At 39.2% G+C, this 21,891-nt stretch overlaps 1 protein-coding gene across 6 annotated transcripts in view; it reads right to left on the bottom strand.

Moving 5' to 3' along the window:
- Positions 1-21,891, bottom strand: part of EVI5 (ecotropic viral integration site 5) — a 55,021-nt gene that overhangs the window by 23,271 nt on the left and 9,859 nt on the right. For 3 of the 6 annotated variants that reach the window (XM_034779772.1, XM_034779773.1, XM_034779770.1), the window contains exons 2-4: positions 9,958-10,187; positions 6,896-7,085; positions 898-1,122 (exon numbers count right to left, since the gene is read on the bottom strand). In XM_034779772.1, the coding sequence (XP_034635663.1) occupies positions 898-1,122; positions 6,896-7,085; positions 9,958-10,106 (564 nt within the window). In that variant the 5' untranslated portion in view covers positions 10,107-10,187. Of the gene's footprint in view, positions 1-897; positions 1,123-6,895; positions 7,086-8,384; positions 8,446-9,957; positions 10,188-15,519; positions 15,600-21,891 lie in introns of those variants that run through there. The other 3 variants (XM_034779768.1, XM_034779769.1, XM_034779771.1) reach the window with 2 other exon arrangements.

Genomic DNA, 21,891 nt, shown 5'->3' with positions numbered 1-21,891 from the left:
GGAATTTGTTAATTTTAGGAAGATACAAAGAAACCTGGGAAACAGGCTGCACAACACTATCACCTCTTCTCTCCCAACCAGTCACCCCCCAATTCCCACAGCTGTCATGACGGAGCCTGGCCTACAGAGGGAGTGGCTCCTGTCTGCAGCAGTTATTGTGGGGGGATTTCATTGAGGAGCAAATATTATGGAGTTAAGAGGTAGACACAATTTTCGTGAGTTTTCAGTTGGCTCTAACTCTTAGAGTAGCTAAGGTTTATTGGGTTACGGGATTTGGCAGCAGGCCAATTTTTCTGCTGAATAAGGATTTCAGCGTGGGGCCTGGACAATCTTTTTTCCTAAATTAAGCCCCAAAATAGTTAAGTCAGCTAATAAATGCAAGGAAATTCTGGATAAAATATTACTCGGAAGTTAGAAGTCATCTTGTTCTTCAGCACTGTAACAAACTCAGATCAGTCTGGATGTTTCCCTCATTTTGTGCTACAACACCTAGACTCAACAGGATTGTCTGAAGATTGAATAGCACTTCTAATTTTCAAGTTCTTGTTTTAGCCAACTGTCACAATATGTGTTTGTTTTGCTTTACTGCACAAGCTATTTCCATTATGCTGTTAGTATTTACTATTGATTTTATCTTAATCTAAGCTAATCAAGTAAATGTTTTCTACTGCTGATAAAGTGAAGTTATTCCTATAGCTAAACATACAAATATCTGCAAGCCATCTTTGAAACTGTGCTATCAAGAGATAAAACAATTTTATACTAAGTTACAGCCTTGAAAGTTCTATTGCCAAAGACTAGAGGCTCTTAAAGATGCTGCAACATGGGTATGTTATTTTTAAAGCCATCATCAGTGTTTGAATATATAATATTGAAAAAGAACTATCATTAACTTACCTTCATAACATTAAATAAAACCTCCTGCCCAAAACTGTCTTTTTCTTTAAAAAAATCATGTTCAGGATATGTTCTAGCAATGTCCCTTCTTATCAGTTTTTCACAAGGAGAAGTCATTTTCAAAAGCTCTGAATATTGATCCTTTATTGGCATGCTTTGAGCAGTGCATAAAAGCTGCCAAACTATTGCTCTAAAATGATGGGGTATCCCTTTTCGAACAAGCTCCTAAAGCATAAGAAAAAGGAAAGGAAACTCATTAATGCTTCCTACAGTATAAATATGTAAATTTCTAAAACAAACTACAATGAAATTATATTTTAAATCTCTTTTGTGAAGGAAATTTCTCATGATTTAAGTTGGTTTACAAAGGAAAAGTATGTTCTAAAACAATTACATAGTCCACAATATGTGCTTGAGAGATGGGTGTTTAAATGGTGATGCAACTAAACTCAGCTTTGTTTTCACTTAGTAACAAAAGAAAGGAGCGTTGACCAAGAAGATGCCAGGAATATGATTACTATGCAACTTAAACACAAAAAACTTTATAAGTGTATTTTCAGGGTATAAGTAATTACATTCAGTAGTCTATCAAATCAGGGTACCTATTTTCTGAGTATCTAAGCAGTTGCACATACTTTCAAGCACCACTACCACATGGCTACTATGCACCAGAACTTAACTGACGCAGTTACAGTATTTTAACGTTCCACAAAAAAAATGTCTCATAAAGGCAACACCCTTTGTTACATTTGTAACCTTTGATTCAGAAATGAGAAATCTTTGGTTGGAATAAATCCCCAATGAGCTAAAATTTGAAATGTGTACTAATGACTAACAAAATGGTTACATGGTATTAGCCAATAGTGATATTTGCCAAACTTATCATTTTAGGCATGTTAGGCTACAATGTTAATATGGTACAACAAAAGTCCTACTTCTATATTATTCAGATAAGGGTCTGCTTGGCTAGAGACAATATCTACCGGAAATTCTTGATTTTTTTGCTTAATTTCACTGATGTCAGTGCTTCAAATTTTTTTTTAAGCTATTTGAACATGAATTCAGAGACAAAGTCATGCCAAGAGGGTAATATGTTCAGGTTCTCTGACTTTTTTTGGTTTCATGTTATGGGACATATATAAACTCTCTCAAAAGCAACAGACAGCTATTACACAATACAAGCCTCTCCTGAATAAATTGGTGTACCAGGAACAGATTCTTGGGGCCCCTAACAACTTACTTATATATTCTGTCTCATTCCAAGGGTGCTCGATTATTGTACTTGTATTTACAGCTCTGTCAAGAAAGACAGAGCGATAAGGGGTTTGGTTGCTTGATAAAGATTTTAAGAAAAGGTACAGCTCAGGAAGTTTAAGAATCATGGGGACAACCACCAACCACAGAGCCATTCCCTCAACAATGCAACCTAGTTCCTGTCCTATGCATTTTCTAGCACTTCATCTAATCATTTGTTCTGGGTAAGTTCTTGAAACAGGATAACCTTTTACTTAAGTAATTCTTTCACTAAGAAAATATCAAAATGCTGAAAAGGAAAAAAAACTGGTAGCTGTCATTGCTGTAAGTTTATTAAATAAGAATTATGGATAAGTAGAAACCTCTCCATAGTTAAGGTTGAAACCAGGACCTCATTACAATGCTATTTCAAACACCCTTGCAGGTAACGCTCTATTAATTTAAGGGATAAGTCTTGGCAATTATCATTTGTCCAAGTCTTATGAAAGTTGAGTAGGTACTTTTAATTTCAAGACCTTCAAGTTAGCTTCATGTTAAAGTTTTCGAAGACTGCCTCTCTATTTGTCAAAAAAAGACATACATAAAATCATTCTCAGCATTGTCTCTTCTGGGAGTTTCCAAGGGCAAGGACAGCGTTTAAAAAGTAACAATTTAAAAAACAATTACACAGTTTCTTGGTGAAGTCAACAAGGAAAGGAATGTAATTAACAAAGACCCTTCACTACAGCAGGAGCTGTTCTGTAGCTCTATAGCAGTGAACTCAGCCCTTTAATCTCCCTAAGGGAGCAAGGCCCCTCTGGAGCTCCACTTTAGGAGTATATCAGTAGCTCTACTGATGATCCCTTGCTGATTCAGGGAGCAGAGCTTTAACTCCCTGAGCCAGCTATGCTCCCATCAGCTCATAAAAGCCCTTTAGACATGCCCTCCCATCCCTGCTCCCATGTGATAACTGTGCCCCTAAACTCTCAAAAGCTGCCTCCAGGTATTGCTTCCCAACAATGCACCACCCTCAATCCCCTACACCTCACACTCAATGGGGCAGAGGAGGGTTAACTCCCCATCCCCACTGAATTAAGTTACCTTGTAGAGCATACCTACATAGGTAACAAAGATTAACTCTTCCTACACACCTAAAGAAACAGTAGTGGTACTTGGGCTATATGACAGGAAAATATTGCACTTGGTAACAGGCACAGCATCATTCTAGGGGTATCGAAAGGTAGAACCCCTAAGGTCACCTTTCAGAATTACCTCCAGGTCCATGCTTTGAGGTGGATGAAAGTGCCAAGGATAGAATATACATCAACCTGCCTGAAAAATAATGTACCATATGTTTATGTTCAGAGTTTCAAAAATTTCCCCAAGTCTACAAGCCCAAGGGCAGCCTTTGTAGCCAAATCTGAAGACATCTCTTCAGCCAAAGCCATGCCCATTGGCATTAATGGGAAGCTGTTGCATACTGTACTACATTGTATTTAATTGTAAAATTGTCAGTCCACCTTATTAGTTTTAAAAGTGTAACTTACTAGTAGAGCTGGCTAAACAGCAAAAGAAAAATAACTCATTGGAAAAGTTATTCCACTAACACTAGTTAAATTTGTTGATTATGTTCCCAGAAACAGTATTTTGACTAGTTTTATAATTGGTGAAAATACTCTAATGTCAAATGGTTTTTGTGGTATGTGACACTCAAATATTTTCACTGAATCCTACTCAGATGCCCTACTTACTACATTCTCTTGCTTTTGTCTGGTCTTCCCTCCTCTTGACTTCAAATCACTTTCTTTCCATGATCTATTATGGGTGCCTTTTCACAAGCGGTCTTTGCTGTGTGAGCAGAAACAGTCTGTTTCCTCTTTTCCCGGACCTCAAAAATCTCTCTCACTTTCCATGTTATGTTCTTTCTTCACAGCTGTCTCACCAAAGAAATTACACATACATACACACACACACACACACACCACTCTTTAATTTCTCTCCATCTCTGCTCCCCACTTTACACAAACACCCAACCACTTACATGGGGCTTGGAAGTTATTCAACATCCATCAGAACTAAGCCTACTTGCCATCTTCCATATCAATTTCTGGCCAGATCCAACTGTCACAGACCAAAGACTAGTTAATAAATTATTTTCCTTCCACCCACCCCACTCCAAGCCACTGGGAAAGGGAAGGGTGCTCTCCCTGAACCCTACAAAGTAAGGAGCCCCTGAGCATCAGTTATCTATTAAACAGACATTAATAGATCCCTCCTTCCCCCCAAAATATTCTGACTGTTAGAAAAGAGGGAAACCATCCTCTCTTCCTCTCCTCTTGTCCTTTTGGCTGCTGCATGGATAGTAGTAGTAAGGCATCTCAAGCTATTCTATCTCTCCCACAGACCCCCTGTGAGTTCTCCTCCCCACTGAAGAGCTCCAGCACACAGTGCTGTGCAGCAGAGATCAAACATCAGTGGAATAAAACTGACCTGCTTCTTGTCAGTTTCACTACTGCACACAGGGCTCTGTACAGCAGCAGTAAAACTGACAAGACTCTGTTCAGTTCTCCCTGGGAAGACAACACTGTATTGGTTTATGCTGGTCATAGTTGGAAGTTATATTTGCACCAATAAGGTGCTAGAAAACTAATTTTAAGTCTGCAAAACTGCTTGCACTTACCAGGAAAAAAAGTTTCCTAGATGCCCCAGACAAGTGGGCTTTCTAGTCTTTTTTGACAGATGTTGGGTGAGATCTGAAATATCCTCATCTGCACAAATGATGCTCTGTCACGTGCCCTTACATAAGTAGCACAGGCTCTTAACATGAAGAATATTCTGTCTTCAGAAATAAGATTGAGGAAACTTTCCTAGTTTGCAATGCATTTCCAATGGCAGATTTCATTGAAAATGTTCGATATTCTGGACATACTAAATATATCTGGCATTACATAAAGACAGATGAGGCATACAAGTCTGCTAGCTCATAAATAGGATTGATGTTCAGAATGAAAAGATTCAGTTAGAAGTTTCTATTAGGGCTGTCAAGAGATTAAAAAATTAATCGTGATTAATCACACTGTTAAACAACAGAACACCATTTATTTAAATATTTTTGGATGTTTTCTACATTTTCAGATATTGATTTCAATTACAACACAGAATACAAAATGTACAGTGCTCATTTTGTATTTATTTTTTATTACAAATATTTGCACTAAAAACCAAAGAAATAGTATTTCAATTCACTTAATACAAATACTGTAGTGCAATCTCTCATGATCATGAAAGTTGAACTTACAAACATAGAATTATGTACAAAAAAACCTGCATTCAAAAATAAAACAATGTAAAACTTTAGAGCCTACAAGTCCAATCAGTCCTACTTCTTGTTCAGCCAATCGCTCAGACAAACAAGTTTGTTTACATATGCAGAAGATAATGTTGCCCACTTCTTGTTTACAATGTCACCTGAAAGTGAGAACAGGCATTTGCATGGCACTGTTGTAGCCAGAGTTGCAAAATATTTACATGCCAGATGCGCAAGACGTTCGCATGTCCCTTGATGCTTCACCCACCATTCCAGAGGACATGCGTACATGATGATTGGTTCTACTCTATAACTATCCAAAGTAGCATGGACCGATGCATGTTCATTTTCATCATCTGAGTCAGATGCCACTGGCAGAAGGTTGATTTTCTTTTTTGGTGGTTTGGGTTCTATAGTTTCTGCATCGGAGTGTTGTTCTTTTAAGACTTCTGAACGCATGCTCCATAACATCTCATCCCTCAGATTTTGGAAGGCACTTCAGATTCTTAAATCTTGGGTTGAGTGCTGTAGCTATCTTTAGAAATCTCACATTGGTATCTTCTTTGCATTTTGTCAAATTTGCAGTGAAAGTGTTCTTAAAACAAACAACATGTATTGGGTCATCATCTGAGACTGCTGTAACGTGAACTATATAGCAGAATGCGGGTAAAACAGAGGAGGAAACATACAATTCTCCCCAAGGAGTTCAGTCACAACATTTAATTAATGCTTTTTTTTTTTTAAAACGAGCATCATCAGCATGGAAGCATGTCCTCTGGAACGATGGAAGAAGCATGAAGAGGCATATGAATCTTTAGCGCATCTGCCACGTAAATATCTTGCGTTGCCAGCTACAACAGTGCCATGCGAATGCCTGTTCTCACTTTCATGTGACATTGTAATTAAGCAGTGGGCAGCATTATCTCCCGTAAATGTAAACAAACTTGTTTCTCTTCACAATTGGATGAACAAGAAATAGGACTGAGTGGACTTGTAAGCTCTAAAGTTTTACACTTTTGTTTTTGAGTGCAGTTATGTAACAAAAAAAACTACATTTGTAAGTTTCACTTTCAAGATAAAGAGACTGCACTACAGTACGTGTATCAGGTGAATCGAAAAATACTATTTCTTTTGTTTATCATTTTACAGTGCAAATATTTGTAATCAAAATATAAAGTGAGCACTGTACACTTTGTATTCTGTGTTGTAATTGAAATAGATATATTTGAAAAATGTAGAAAAACATCCAAAAATATTTAATAAGTTTCAATTGGTATTCTATTGTTTAACATTGCGATTAACTTTTTTGAATTAAATCACATGAGTTAACTGCAATTAATCAACAGCCCTAGTTTCTATCACTTATTTTTCAAAAAACATGGAAGACCAATTGGAGAATAAACCAAATAGCACCAGTTGCATTGCACTACAAATGTGTCCTACAATACTGACTAATACCTTAATTTGCTTTTCTTTCTTTTTGCATACATCTTCCCATTCATTTACAATTCTTCCCCAAAGAATCCAGGAGTCTTCTTCGAGATGGCTGAGGTTGCTAGAAGCTGATGAACTAGATACAAGGGAGGAGCCACTGTTTCTTCTTGAGCCATTTACTGAACGCAAGGATTTGCTGTCTGTTTCCAACAGTCTGCAACATACAAAGCTAGTTACAGTACTAACCATATTAGATTAAACAATTTGATCATCAACAATGATGCAAAGGAGATAACTCTTCCACCCTCTCTTCATAGAATGTATCCAACAAATCCATTCATTCATACTGTTTTACTTATGTTTTTGTAATAAAAATTGTAAATGAAGTGACATAACTACTCCAAGCCTGTGAGCAGTTGTAGTTAAGCCAACAGGAAAGCTCTCTCCTATTGGCTTACAGTGCCTACATTAGGGAGCTTACACCGGTGCACCCGCACTAATGCAGCCACACTGCTGTAAACTCTCTAGTGTAGCTGGGCCCTTATTCCTCAGTCTCTCTGTCTGGAGGGGCACAAACTATTGAGCCTGGATTCATCCATGTAATAAAAAAAAAAAATCCATTTACTTCTGTCTAGGTATTGAGTAGGAAGCAAGATATCAGACTACACTTTGAAGTCTAGGAGACTGCGTACTATGTTCCATTTTCACTCGGCACTGGGCTGTATTTGTAGGAAAGGGGGGCTGCTATGAAAGCAAAGACATGAGTCAAGTAAATTCTGATGTCCCTGTGCTAAAAAAATAGCATTCAACCACCATATTGGTGAGGCTGAGTCTATAATTTCCTGAAAAAAAATTAACAACGTCTGCACAGTATTGACCATGTGTATGTGCATAAATCTCAGTGCACCTACACATTCAGGTTCTCAGCTAGAATAAACAATTCAGATATTTACATGGTCTTTCCCCTTCTCTGCTCCTGCCCATTAGCATTTATTAAAAAATCCTATGTACTGGGTAAACAAAGCATGTATCAGAATGTGATTTAATCCATAAAAAGCAACATCTTACAAGTGTGATCTTTGCAGTTTTATTATTTTCAGCTTTTGAACAAAAGGCTTAAAGTAGTAGTATGTGCCTTTAACCTCAATGGTCCCAGAAGTTTAAATCTGAATTTAGCCCCAATTAATGGAAACAGTCTCATTTTCACAAGAAAAACTCAAAGCTGAGATGAACAGAATCACTAGCCAGTTGTATTGTGTACACACGAAAATGCATATTTAAACCTCTACAAGCCTAAACTACCACGTACCACTACAGAACTGCTTTTCTCAACATGCACCATGCTAAACACGATCAGACTCCAAATACCGTCAGAGAGAAGACCTATATGTACTTTTAAAGCGCAGAACAAACATTTTAAGATTGCAAAACCTAAGGTTTTGACAATCCAGGTTTTATTTTTCCTCAGTTTCTAAGAAATTCTACTACATTTCTATTATAATTTGAACCTTACCTTACTGAATCCATTGCCCTCAGATTTGTAACATGTAGTTTCTTTATATTGTAAGTAGTCACTAAACACAGAACACAAACTGCTTAGATTCATGTAAAACCCTATCAATGATTGACTATCCACAAACAGATCCTTTGGACTGCACCATTCCAATACATTTCTTAGGAGGCCTTCAATAAAAAGTAGATCGTTTTGCTAACTTAAGAGGTTAAAACCATATAATTTGTTTGCAGGAAGTTTAAGTTTCCTTGTGTCACTTCTCCTTTAGGTTCTTACACTATAGCCTGAACTGTTTAATTCACCTATATCCCCGTCTTAACGTGTAGGCCAGTTTCTCTCCCACACAGACAAGGAAATCTGAATTTAAAGATATCACCAGCGGCAATTTGTCTAGTGAGTAGAAACAAGTATGGCTTCCTGGGTTCAGAGTTCAATTCTTTACTTCCAAAGAGCAGTTATAGTTTAAAAAAAAAAAAAAAAAAGTAGCAGATTCAAATAGTTGTGACACAATACACAGCAGCTTCCAAGATAGGTGCATCAACTCTCTCCTTGAAAAAGTATAATCCTGATGTGAAAAATCAGGCTTGGGGTGACCTGTTTGAAGAAAGATAAGCAACAGGACTCCTTATCGCCTATTGAGTGTGTCATAACCAATAATGGAGTTCTAGTGAAATGTATAAAAGCTTCACTACAGCTAAAATAAAAATGGCCTGTTTTCAAGAGACAAGGAGAAATACTCCAATCCAACCTGTAAAAACAAGACACGAGGGGGATAAGATTATTCCATTTATGGAAAGTTTTGAAAGCTGTCTGAAAACTGCTAAATTAATTTATTCAGACTTTAAATGCCCATGTCTTTACCGCAAGTGCTGTTTTATGGAATTCAATAAAAAGCATGTTCTTAAAATGTCAACTTTACTGTACCAGAGGGTCTGCACCTCTGACCATAATTCACTGTTCATGAGATAAACTGCTTAGAGAAAGGTTTACCAAAAGGCCTGACTAAAACCAGATAATTGGACAACTAGAGGTTTGAGGTGCTACTGACCACCATTTAAACATCTTTGTATCAAGACTCATTGGGGGCTTTTCTGGACAAGCCCCCAATGAGCAGAGAAGGATAAAACTAGACTGTTCAGGAGTCACAAGTCTGCATCCTTTCATATAGGTTTAAAAGCCAGCATTAGTATATCACAAACCAAGGAACAGATTAGGTGAAAGCATCAGGACTGGAGACTCCCTCTTTAAACTATATCCCAGAATCTCATGGGCTCCAGCTTCAGTTGTCAGTACAATTCTAGAAACAATGTTTAATGATTTCTATAAAGCTAGAAAAGGTAACAAATAATGTTTTAGAGGTTCTGAAAACGCAGATGCTTTTTTAAAATCTCAGATTAAGAATATTTAAAATGCACATTCTTTTCCTTGCAGCTAGCAGTTTTAAATTGAGTCAAATATTGGTCCAGGAAAAACACTTTTAATGGGCCCTCTGCTATAATTTTAATAAGTCTATTTTAGTTTTCATTTTACAATTTCAAGAGCAAAATATGAAAGTCACATTTCCCCCACTCACCTGTTCTGTTCCTCTAGTTTAGCCAATAATTCTAAATCATCTGGACTCAACCGTGTTGGTGAGGATGGTGATAGTGCTGGAGTAGAAAGAGTGGTAGAGGAGGATGTAGTGTGTAATGAGGCAGATGGACTTGCCACCTGACTGGCCATTTGACTGACAGTATGCGATACAGTGTTCTTCACCCATGAGAGAGTAGAACTCAGCTTTCCTGCAACCTTGTCTGTCGCCACCTGCAAATTACAAAAAGAAAAGGGATAGCAGAGGTTATTTTTGTAGACTTTGATCAGCAGGCCCACTCAAACCAGTGGAAAAAGTATTTAGTGGGATAGCTATATTCTACACATAAACTGAAGTGTTTGTCATGTATTTTGCACCTTCTAAAGAGTGTGACTTAAGGTTATCCTGTTTCCCAGAATTCCCAAAGAGGTTGAAAGCAGCCCAAGAGAAAGGTATGGGATTATGTTAAGATGCTATGTGAGAACAAATATATACAGTATGCGGCAGATTCACCAAAAGGATATCAAGGAAACTACCCAAAGATACCCACAGGGTTAGTCTTTTCTGTGTAATGCCTCTGGATCCAGAACCACCTTGTACCTCTGACACATAAGTAGTGAGATCCTCTCAAAATCTCTTGATAAAAATAGTAGTGCCGAAATCAAGTAAAGCAGGTAAAATGCCTCTGACAATAACTTTACCTGAGGACTGACATGCACAGGAAGGAATTTATGAGCAAGTACCACAGATGTTAATTTTTCTCTTGCTCTCAGTACCCTCTCCAATCTCAGAGGGACTGGCTGGAAGTTTGGCTAAAAGTCAACAAGAACCACAGCTAAAAATCAAAGATAAAATGATCCTGAGATCTCTAACAGTGGGGAACGAAATATTCATTTTGAAATAAAAACCTAGATTCTAGAATACAACACAAGTCTACTCTCACAAGTGGGTTAGGGAAAACCCTGAGCTAGACCCTTGGGAAAACCCTGAGCTAGACTTCTCAGAAAAAAGCAAAGGAGACTGATCCAAAACAATCAGAGGCCTAGTCCAAGAACTTCCTTGAAGCTCTACCACTGAAGGAATGCAAGAGGCTTATACTATTTTCTGCAGTGGACCACTTCCTCAGCCACAGAATATCTAGACTACCGGCAAGCCTAACCCTTATCCAAGTTGTCTACCAGAAGAAAACTTGGGCCACATCTGAAAATGCAGAACAAAGATGGCTGACACAAGTCAAGGTCTGTCAAGGAGAATAGTAGACTGAAGAAGAAATTTTCCTTGAAGTCACACTGCCGACTACTTGTTCTAATTCTACATATGCCTATTTTGGCATATGTAGAATTCCTCACGTTGACATGAACAAATCATGTGAAATACAGCTTACCCAATAATACCAGCTTATAGCAAACACATCAAACAATTAGAACCACAAGGAAAATTTCCATCCCACTCACTGAGATCTTTCATTCAAGTGTAATTTAAACAGACAACTTCTATTTCATCTGTTGGATGACAAACAGCCACATGTTTTAAGGCAGGCTTCAGATTTCCAGGTTTAGCAGTAGCGGGGAGGCTGGACTGGGAAATTGTACAATTTCATAAACCATGTTTCTTTTGCTAAGTACCACATTTCAAATCAATATACATTGAGTTGTGCAGTGGGGAAGTTTTACAATTTGAAAAAAGCCTGATCAAAAGCAAAGATTGCTTCCAAAGTGAATTAAGCTAAACCAAATTAAGGCTACTTTAATTCTGAATGACAGCATCCACACAGGGATTTAATGCAATTTAAACTAATCCACTTTGAATTCACACCTTTAAGTTAATTCTGATAAATTTTCTTGAGTGTCTCCATGTAGACAAGCCCTCTTGTCTACACAGGCATTGTAATTCTGTGCATTCATGGGCTCAAAGCCACATCCTTTGCAATTTAACTGTTGTACACTGCTTAGCACGTTCAGTGTTTAATAAAATAAAGTTAAGTAACCTTGCGTTTGTTCTACCATCTTTCCGCCTCTTCCCTGTAATGGATCATTGTGTCTTTGCCCACACGGTTGTCAGTGTTTCCTCATCTATACTGTGTTCCCTGACTCCCAAGAGATCTCATTTGCACCACACTTCTGTTTGCTAACTTTTCCTATCAGTCTTTCCTTTGTTCCCTAAACCACTTCAATACTGGACTAGATATTCAGAAGCCATAGGACTAAACCTATTAAGTAAAGAGTAATCCAGAAGACTGGGTCCTCCAACAATTAGGAGCAACATCTGATGAAAAACAAGCCTCTGCTCCAGTTATGGGAAAGGTGAGGGGTAAAAATTCTTACAAGGGAATCCCCATCTCCCCCACCTCTCAATGTAGAGCCTTTTAGCAGCTCTGCTACACAACACCATACCCAAGGTCTTTTGATTCCTAGGCTCAATTTTGCTGTTGGGGAAAAAGCGGAGTGAAATTGACTTGGTTGTTAGTTTCAATGATTACTGCCCATAAGGTCCTAGCAGCAGCTGGGAAAATTGACAAGATTGGTAAATTCTCACTTTGTTGCAGCTTGGTAAAGTGGAGCAGCAGAGGCACTAGCAGTTTGTCTTCAGGCTCTGGAAGGCAACACTGCATTGGCTACACTCTTATAATTGAGCCATAAGGGATATAAATGTATTTAATGAAAACTTCTACTATGCAGATGCTGATGGAACTTGACTGGGAAAGATTTTACTTGCCCTTTTCTTAGGTGTAAAGGCTGGTTAGAGCAGAGGACTTGGGAAGGGAAGCCCAACCTAACACCTATGCTTGAAGCATGGAGATATCCTTTACCAGAGAAGCATCCACCTCCATCAAAAGATGACTAGAAGAAAGTCCTTCAGTCTCATCTTTGGATCCTGAGGCAAGTAGGCGGACAGACCAGTACTGCAGTCACATTGACTAGTAAGTTCACCTGGAGTTTTTGTATGCAAGACTCTTCCTTCCCCCTGATACTGTGGCCTCCAAATCCAGGTCATTTCAGGAGACAATGAGGGTAATAAAGATTCAATGGGGATGTTACTGTCTCATTGCAGTCACTGAGCTGCAAAAGCAAGCAAGCTAGCAAGGCTCCAGTGTGCCAAATGCTCATCTCAGCTGGTAACTGTTGCCTATAAATGTAAGTTACAACCATTCCAAGTTGGTAGAGCTCCACGTCAGAACTTTAAATTTAAACATTATTTTTCTACATTTATCTCCCACCTGTAAGACCCAAGATTTCTAAAATTATTTATCAGAAGTTTGACCCTATAATTCTTTAACTTGCTTTCTGATAACAAAGGGAAGGATCAACTTGTAGTTAAAAACTGGAAAAAGTCTGGAGTAGGTTCTATACTTGAAGTGTGACCGTGGGCAAGTTATTTAATCTTGGTGTTTCAATTTCCCCATTTTTACCGACATGCATTACATTAGATATGTACTTTGGAATATCAAATTGGAGGCTTTATACAACTGCAAAGTATATTTGCAGTTATGCAATAAATATAAACAAGTTAAGCATCTGAATTTTCACATAGCAGAACACACGTACAGCCAGTCTTACAGTGTTTCTCAAGTGTGGCCACCAGGGGCTTTTCTTGCAGCCACAGTCTCCCTGCCCCCTCTGGAAAGACAAATGCTGGAGGTGCAGGCAGCTGGTGAATTCTCCACTTTCCTGGGGGCGGGGCAGGCAGGCTTCAGCCACAGGACTTCGGGCGCCATCCACGCGGTAGCAGGCTCTTGTCCCAGGCTCACCACCCACGTCATCATCCCTGGGCCCTGCGACCTCCCTGCCCACCTCTCCATCCAGGGCTTAATTTGTCCAAGGACTTGCTGGGGCTGAGTAAGTCTGCTGTGAAAAGTGATATTAACAAACATACAAATAGCACTTTTCACAGCAGACTTACTATCTAGCAAGTTTAAAAAAAAATAAATAAAAAAACCCACCACCAAAAAACAACAACAGACAAGAACATGCAAAGCACTTAGTGTTTCTATTCTGTTTAGATCCAGTAAAGAATTGAGATCACTGTACATTTTTATTAATGAGTCTGAAAAAACCCTACATAAGTAAATTACAATGATTTGGACATGTATATATGCAAATTTATTTGTTTTTCCTAAAATTAAGTGTTCTAGGGAAAATTGTCAGCGCTGCCACCAGCAAGAGTTCGTGGCCACACTCTGAGGCCACCAAAAAAAATTATTGAGAACCCTAGAACACCAGTATAATTATCTTCGTATTTAGAGTAATTTTAAACATTTATGCCAAGTTTAGTATCTATAAACTTACCTCAAACCAATTTATTTAAATCAGAAAAGTCCATTATAGCCATGAAAAGAAATTTAGTTTCAAAAAGCAATGTAGTATCGCTCTGGAGTCCACCCTCAAAAGCATAGCTGGCCACATTTCGGTGTGGCTCTAGGCACTCAAAAAAGTTTCCCGACAGAAAAAAAGTGATTCAAGCTTTAATATTGCAGTCCTAGTCAGGACAATGTTAGATCATTACAAATTTCTAAGATTAACAGAGCCAAAACATCTTATGCTGTTCTTGTTATTTTAAGCCGTGTTACCTAATGAGAAAATTGTGCTAACAAGTTATTTCAATAACCATCCTTAAATATCATTGAAGAGCTCCACTTTTCCTTAATCAGGAAAAGCCAACTGAATTAGTTAGGAACACCACCATAATTCTTTAACCAACCCAATGCTCCCTGTTAAAAACTTGAGTGCATTCAAGTTTATTGGGATTTCAGTTAACTTAGTTCTAAAAGCCAATGAGTTTAGTTTAAAAATATGTTTGAATCGTCTATATTGTTCCAGGCAATGGTTACCATTAGGGGTCCACACAGGACTTGTCAGTCAGTCATATGGTGATGATGAATCATTAACAGCTGCAAATACAATATTCCATATAAATGATTCCTCTAATGATCACAGCAGTGCGACGCTATCATGAATGAAAGGGTAGATGACTCATGAGATGTGGTCCACATAACGAAAAAGTTTGGGAACCCCCAGTTTGAGGAATTGGTAATTCCATGTGGAGCCATTCCCTACTGAAGTTCCTCAAATCCAGCCCCACTCAAGTCAGTTGTTACTATCAGACTACAGTTAAGTAGCCTACGTGGAATAAACCAGCATTTTCAGTCCAGTCTGAACCATCCACATTAAAAAAGCTGCAGTCATAACTGACACAAATTAGCACCTTAGCCTCAAGAAAGGTCAAAATTGCAAGGTAGAGTGTCTGAGTCAACCTACTTCCCACCCCAAAGGTGCATCATCCAAGCAAACAGTACAGCATGCTGACAGGACACTATGGAGAAGCCTATTCTGACAATGTCTGTATTGTATCTCTTCTGTGGATGTGACTTCATTCTCCAAAGATGTCAGCCCCACATCTATAATAAGGGCTAAATTCTATTTTAAAAGTGTAAGTAGTAATTGTTTAAACAAAGGCTTGATAGTACTAGTCACTAATTCTGAATTGCTTTTGCACACAAACATAAAATTCAATGTTCATTCACTGCCTTTAATTCTACCAAAATGTAAAGATATACAAGTTACTTACAGTTAAACTGAGGGGGGAAAAGTTGCTAAAGTAAAATGCAAAGCTGCCTTGCCATCTTCCTCTTTCAATTAGACTTCAAACTGCAAGAAAAGCAAATTACAATTTCTTCTGAACTACGTTACTATTCAGTTATCAAGTAAATTCAGTGCTTTCACAGCAAGTTAAAGTGCATGTCTAAAAATTCCAAAGTTATTTCGTGTCAGCCTCAAACCTTTTACTTGCTTTGCAAGTCAAACATTACATTAAAAGATTTGAGATTTCAGCCACAGGAATCCTGTCTAGCCCAAAAACACAAAATCAAGTCAATATGCTAGAACTTATGAACTTCATTTTGTCGTCAGTTGGGCTAGCATTAAAAGGAATCTTGCATGTAAACAGTGGTCTACTAAATGAGCATATTTCATTGCAAAAGTTCACTAGTTGCAGAAATTGCTGAACTCAAGAGTACAGTCTAGTGGTTAGAGAACTGAACTGGAAAACTGAAGACCTGCGTTCAATGCTCAACTCTTGACTACAGCCTTGGACAAGTCACTTAACTTTGATGTACCTCAGTTTATCCTCATTTTACAGATGGCTAATGTTTACCCAGCTTTTGTAAGACAGAGATCCTGATATGAAAGGTGAAGAGCAACAAAACTCTTACAGAACACACAAAACTAGGCAAACGAGTTTATGAAACAGCATAATGCAGCCCATGATTTCTCCAGATTACCCTTTTTACCATCTTCCCATGCATTCTGCAGCAATTAAACACTTAGTATCTTAAGGCTCACAAGTATAAATAAATGGTATCATTCCAGCAATTATTTTTAATAATTTACAGTGTCTACTAACAGGACTTGCAAAGAACATTACTAGCAAAATATACAAATTAGAAAACATTGATGCTCAAAGCAGTTTAGAATTGGCAGCATAGAATTAAAATTTTATTTTAATTCCAGATTCATTTTCACAAGGATATTATTGTACTTATCTACATCAATGAAATCAAAAATAGATAAAGCTATTTGGACCCTAGAGGCTCCACCTAGTGAAGCAGAGTTAAACTGCATTCTGTTAATGCTTTATTACTCGAATCAACACCAGACACAAATAGTAGTTGAATTCATTCTCTGAACTTTAAAACTGGACCCTCTTGTAGGGCTTTGTCAGCACTAATTTTAGGTCCATATTTAGGCTTACAAAATCAAAATAGCTAATGGAATTGTAAGAATCTTCTGCACTATTATCAGGTTTCCATTTTCCCTTTTCTTCTGTGCTTTTATGTATTTATCTCATGTTATAGCCTATAAATGGAAACATATTCAAGGAAGGTTTTTACTGCTTACTGTTTTGCCATTTCACCTCACTGAAAACTCATTAAAGATCATATGTAAGAAAAGCATTTAATAACAAAACCAAGGCCTTATATATAGCTTTTAATATCTGTAGCAAAACATGAGAACAAGAACGATAGCATGGATGTGAACTTAAAATATTGCTTTCCCCTATGGAAGAAACAAACTAGTCAGCCCTGGAATCATGGAAAAATGGTTTCAAGTGATATTTTGGTGATATTAGCCCAGTATGGAAATGGGTATCTGTCACAATCCATATCACACTGCCGAAGCTGTGCTTACTACTCAAGGCTTAGAAATCACGCAGAAGGAACAGGCAGCGTGTAAAAGAGCATGCTAAGTGCCTGCCAGATAATGGCTAGCTCACATAGTGAGGTGACTTTTCATTCAGTAAATGTAACATAATCAGCAACAAGAAATGAGATTAAAAAAGAAAAATCAACAAATATTCTTTTGTGGCAGCAGGACGCCAAGAAAAGGCATATGCCTGTCATTTTTTTTTTTAAGTCCTAGAATGGGTGAGTGGAACTGCCTCACTAGTCTTTTTTTAAGGAAAAATGGTCTGGAGGAGAAAAGTGGTTCCTTCATATATACCCTACTGTTGCCCCTCCAGGAAAACTCATTAATAGGTCTGTGGCCCATGTATGGTATGAGTGTATCCTGCAGTTTAATTCTGTATTTTCCTTCAGTCATATTTCAAAGGCTATAGCCAATATATTATTCTCATCTTTTCTCTTCCTTCTTGCTTGCCCTTCTTTGGCCCTGAGGTTATATCTCTGGATGGCAAAGGAGCCAAAATGGGAGTCCAATGTAGAGTGGATGCAGGAAACAAGAATTGCACACTCTTCAAGTAATCCATCTACGTAGGTTCTTATGTTGGACCTTTTGCTATGTATCTGAGCATCTAAGGTTTGAGCTTATCCTCCATCTACTCCTGGGGGAATTCTATGCCACTGTGCAGGTGCAGAATTCATGACTCCCACAGATTTCTTTGCTTCCCTGCAGGAAAGTGACTCTCTGACAGGGAAGCAAAGGGAAGCTGCAAGAGCAGTCACGCACCATTTCCTAGCTGCACAGGTACATTGTTTCAGGCACCCGGAGCAGCCAATGGAAAGGTAAATCACCACAGCCAGTGGCTCCTACCCTGAGCCGGGATCAGCTGCTAATTCTGGCTGGGCTGAAGGGAGAGGATGGGACTTCCTCCCCTGCAAAGAGTGGCTGGGGCTGTGTCAGAACCACCCCCAGAAACCTCCCACAGCTGCAGGAAGCTCAGCATCCTCCCCTGCTTCCTGAACCCATCACTCCTCAACTGCAGGGGGAGAGGTCACTGTATAGGGAGTTGCTCCCTCATCCACCCAACTCCCATGCATCTGGATCTCCCATAGCCAGATGCCCCCCACCAAGCCTCACCCCATACACTCAGAACCCCCCCTCCCCAAGAACCTCCATATCTTAACCCCACCCCACAGAACCTCAATCCCTACATCTGGAGCCTCCCTGCACCCAGACCCCCTGCCTCTGGATGCCCACTCCTGCACCCAGACCACCCCCACTGAGCTCCCTGCACTCAAACCCCCACCCTGCCAAGCCCCACCCCACTACACCACTCTGAGCTCCAACATCCAGACTTCCACACCACTGACCCCCAACTAGCTGCACCCAGACCTCCACCCCACCAAGCCCCACTCTCCCAGCACCCAGACCCCCCCCAAGACTCCCCCCCACACAGACCCCTCCTCTGAGCCCCAACCACCTTCACCTGAAAGCCCCTGCAGAGTCCCATTGCCTCTGCAACTGGAACCCCAAGCCTCTGTGCATCCAGATCCCCACACACCTATACCCCCCCACTGAGCTGCCTGCACCCAGACTGTCCCACACAGAATCCTCTCACCCCACACCTGGATCCCCCCATACTGAGCCCCTCCACACTTGGATCCTGCCTGCCCTACACCTGGTACAGATGGACAAAGCTCCAGGGTTTTTCAGGGGCAGGCCCAGGCCTTGTGCTGTGTCAGGGTCAGGTGCAGCCTCACCACTAGAGTCGGTATCCCAAGGGTGGGTTGGGGGGTTAGGGAGGCTGCAGGGTGATTTTGTGGAGCTAGTGGCCTGTGCTCCCCACTGCCATGCTGGAGCCTCTGCATTTATTTATTGACCAATAAAACTTGCAGAATTTATAATTTTTTGGCACAATTTTTAATTTTTTTGGAGCAGAATGTCCTCAGAAATATCTATCTTAGAGATCAACCAAGTCCTAGGGAACTGAAGTGTGGTTTAGAGGAAATGTGGGTTTTCTTGAAGTAAAAGATCAGAACTAAAGGTTCAACACTGGAAGGGAAATATTGGCTAGGCTACCTATCAACAGGAAATAAGTCTGAGCTTTGCTAACTATCACTCAGTAGGAGATAGGCTCCTTAGTTCTGAAATTCCTGCAGCTTGTTCTGGAGAAACTTGTTATCAAGTCTCCAAGGGAAAGATTCGCTTAAAAAAAAAAAAAAAAAAAAAAAAAAGTCAAAGCCTGTAATACTAACTTGAGTCAAATGCTGGGAATCTGTGACCTGAAGAAGATTATAGAATCAGACTTTAAGGTCAGAAGGGATCATTATGATAGTCTAGTCTGACCTCCTGCACAACGCAGGCCATAGAATCTCACCCACCCATTCCTGTATCAAACCGCTAACCTATGTCTGAGCTACTGAAGTCCTAAAATCGTGGTTTAAAGACTTCAAGGGGCAGAGAATCCTCCAGCAAGTGACCCTTGCCCCACACTGCAGAGGAAGGCAAAAAACCCCCAGGCCTCTGCCAATCTGCTCTGGAGGAAAATTCCTTCCAGAGCCCAAATATGGCTAAACCCTGAGCATGTGGGTAAGACTCACCAGCCAGACACCCAGGAAAGAATTCTCTGTAGTAACTCAGATCCCACCCCATCTAACATCCCATCACAGGCCATTTGGGCATATTTACTGCTAATAGTCAAAGATCAATTAATTGCCAAAATTAGGCTATCCCATCATACCATCCCTTCCATAAACTTATCAAGCTTAGTCTTGAAGCCAGATACGTCTTTTGCCCCCACTGCTCCCCTTGGAAGGCTGTTCCAGAACTTCACTCCTCTGATGGTTAGAAACCTTCATCTAATTACAAGTCTAAACTTCCTGAAGGCCAGTTTATATCCATGGATATAAGATCCCTGTGTAAGCTCAAAAGCTCATCTTTCACCAACAGAAGATGGTCTAATGAAAGATATTACCTCTCCGCTCTTGTCTCAGGAATGTGCCTGTCAGGTTAAGCTGCTAAAGCACACAAGCTCACTTATATAACTTGTCATTATGTGACTTTATTGCTGGATTTGAGCCTCATTTTATGTCTAATATTGAGAGGGAAGATTTGCTGAATACCATGAGGCAGCAGGAGATGGCTATTTGAGGTCTTACCCAAATTGGAGGAATATATGGTTTTTACCCACCCTAACAAGGTGTTCAGAAGCTCTCCTACAGAGTGCTATGAATCCCCCTACTTTCATAAGCAAGACTCGTTCAAAAAAATGTGAGCAGATCCTGCCAAGCCCCACAAGATCTCCAAAGGCAGAAGTATCAAGATGGGGGTAGTAGGGCACATATGGGAACAGTGAGGTCCTAATTTAAGCTTGAGAATAGGTTCAAACTGGTTTACTTTAACTGAACTTGTCTGTCCATCTCCAATTCAGAGGACTTGGGGAAAATCAAAAACCTATGTTCCTTTATTTAAAGATCAGCTTTAAGAAACCAAATCTGCTTCAATATCGGTGTTTGGGTAGCACCTTTCATACAAACAGATATGCTAAATGGAGTTTTGAAGGCTTTTAAACATATATGCATGTATCATACAGATTGCAAGAGAGCATAGAGGATGCTCTCTTGCAGTGAAGGCATAAATTATTGCTGCTTCAGTTTATATACACAGCATTATTATAAAGATGAATAAATGTACCTCACAGGATGTTGTAGGAACTGATTAGTTTGTCAAAGGCTTTGAACGGCTTTAAAAATGCCAAATATTGCAATTCCTCCAAATATAAATGTAGACAGAACCAGGTTGATCTTAAGGAAAAGTACAGCTAATATGATCACTATAGAGAGAGAGTCTTGCAATGCCACTGAGTAATATTTCCCATGCAAACAAACATTAAAAACATCTTGGCTTGGAATGATGTACTGCAAGTGCCTGAATGAAGAACAAGAGGAAAGATGTAATCAGCTTTTTGGGGGAAGACAAAGTTAAGTAGTTGGGAGGAGATCAGTCTCATCCACTTAAAGTCAAAAGAAAATAAAGCCAAAATTACATCAATACAGTCCAAAGATCCAAACTGGGGGCAAGAAGAATTCTAATTTTACTCCAATAGTTATGGAATTCTCCACTTCTACAACCATTCATAAATAACATTTAAAGGAAAGTTTAGCCCTTGATAACCCTGTTCCTGCCATTTCCTATCGCCCTACTTTCAATTAAAAATTAAACAAAATCCCAAAGCATGCAATAAAATTGTCAGTTTGTCACTTTATTTGTCTGCCAAAAGGGAGAGATCATCCCTTCCACTATTTCTGTCTTAGATTGTATGCCCCTCCCCTTGTATTTGTGTTTATCCTAATTATGGTCTTTGCACACTTGTACTATAAATGTTTTATAAATTTGCTGAATTATAGAACGTTGGCAAAAAATAAGAACAGAATCCAATTATTTTTAAACTAGATTAGAGAGTGAGGTTGGAGTGGTGTTAAGTATACTTCAGTTTTTATGACTGAGCAAGACTTCCAGTTTCATCCCCTTCTCACCCCACCTTAACAGATATGGTAACTAGGCTCAGAGAAGGCACACAACAATCACTTTTCTGGCAGAGCTGGGAGTAAAACCCAGGTCTCTACCTTGACAGAATCAAGTCTCATCCACTTAGCCATACTGTTCCCAGAAAGATTAGGTTTTGCTATCCTTTTTAAAAAAAAAAAAGAAAAAAAAAAAAAAAAGGGAGATACTTCTGCATAGCCTCCACTATAAAGAACTG

This window comes from Trachemys scripta, chromosome 8 (genome assembly GCF_013100865.1).
Source record: "Trachemys scripta elegans isolate TJP31775 chromosome 8, CAS_Tse_1.0, whole genome shotgun sequence".
Classification (NCBI taxonomy): Eukaryota; Metazoa; Chordata; order Testudines; family Emydidae; genus Trachemys; species Trachemys scripta.
This window is presented reverse-complemented; position numbering and strand designations above follow the sequence as displayed.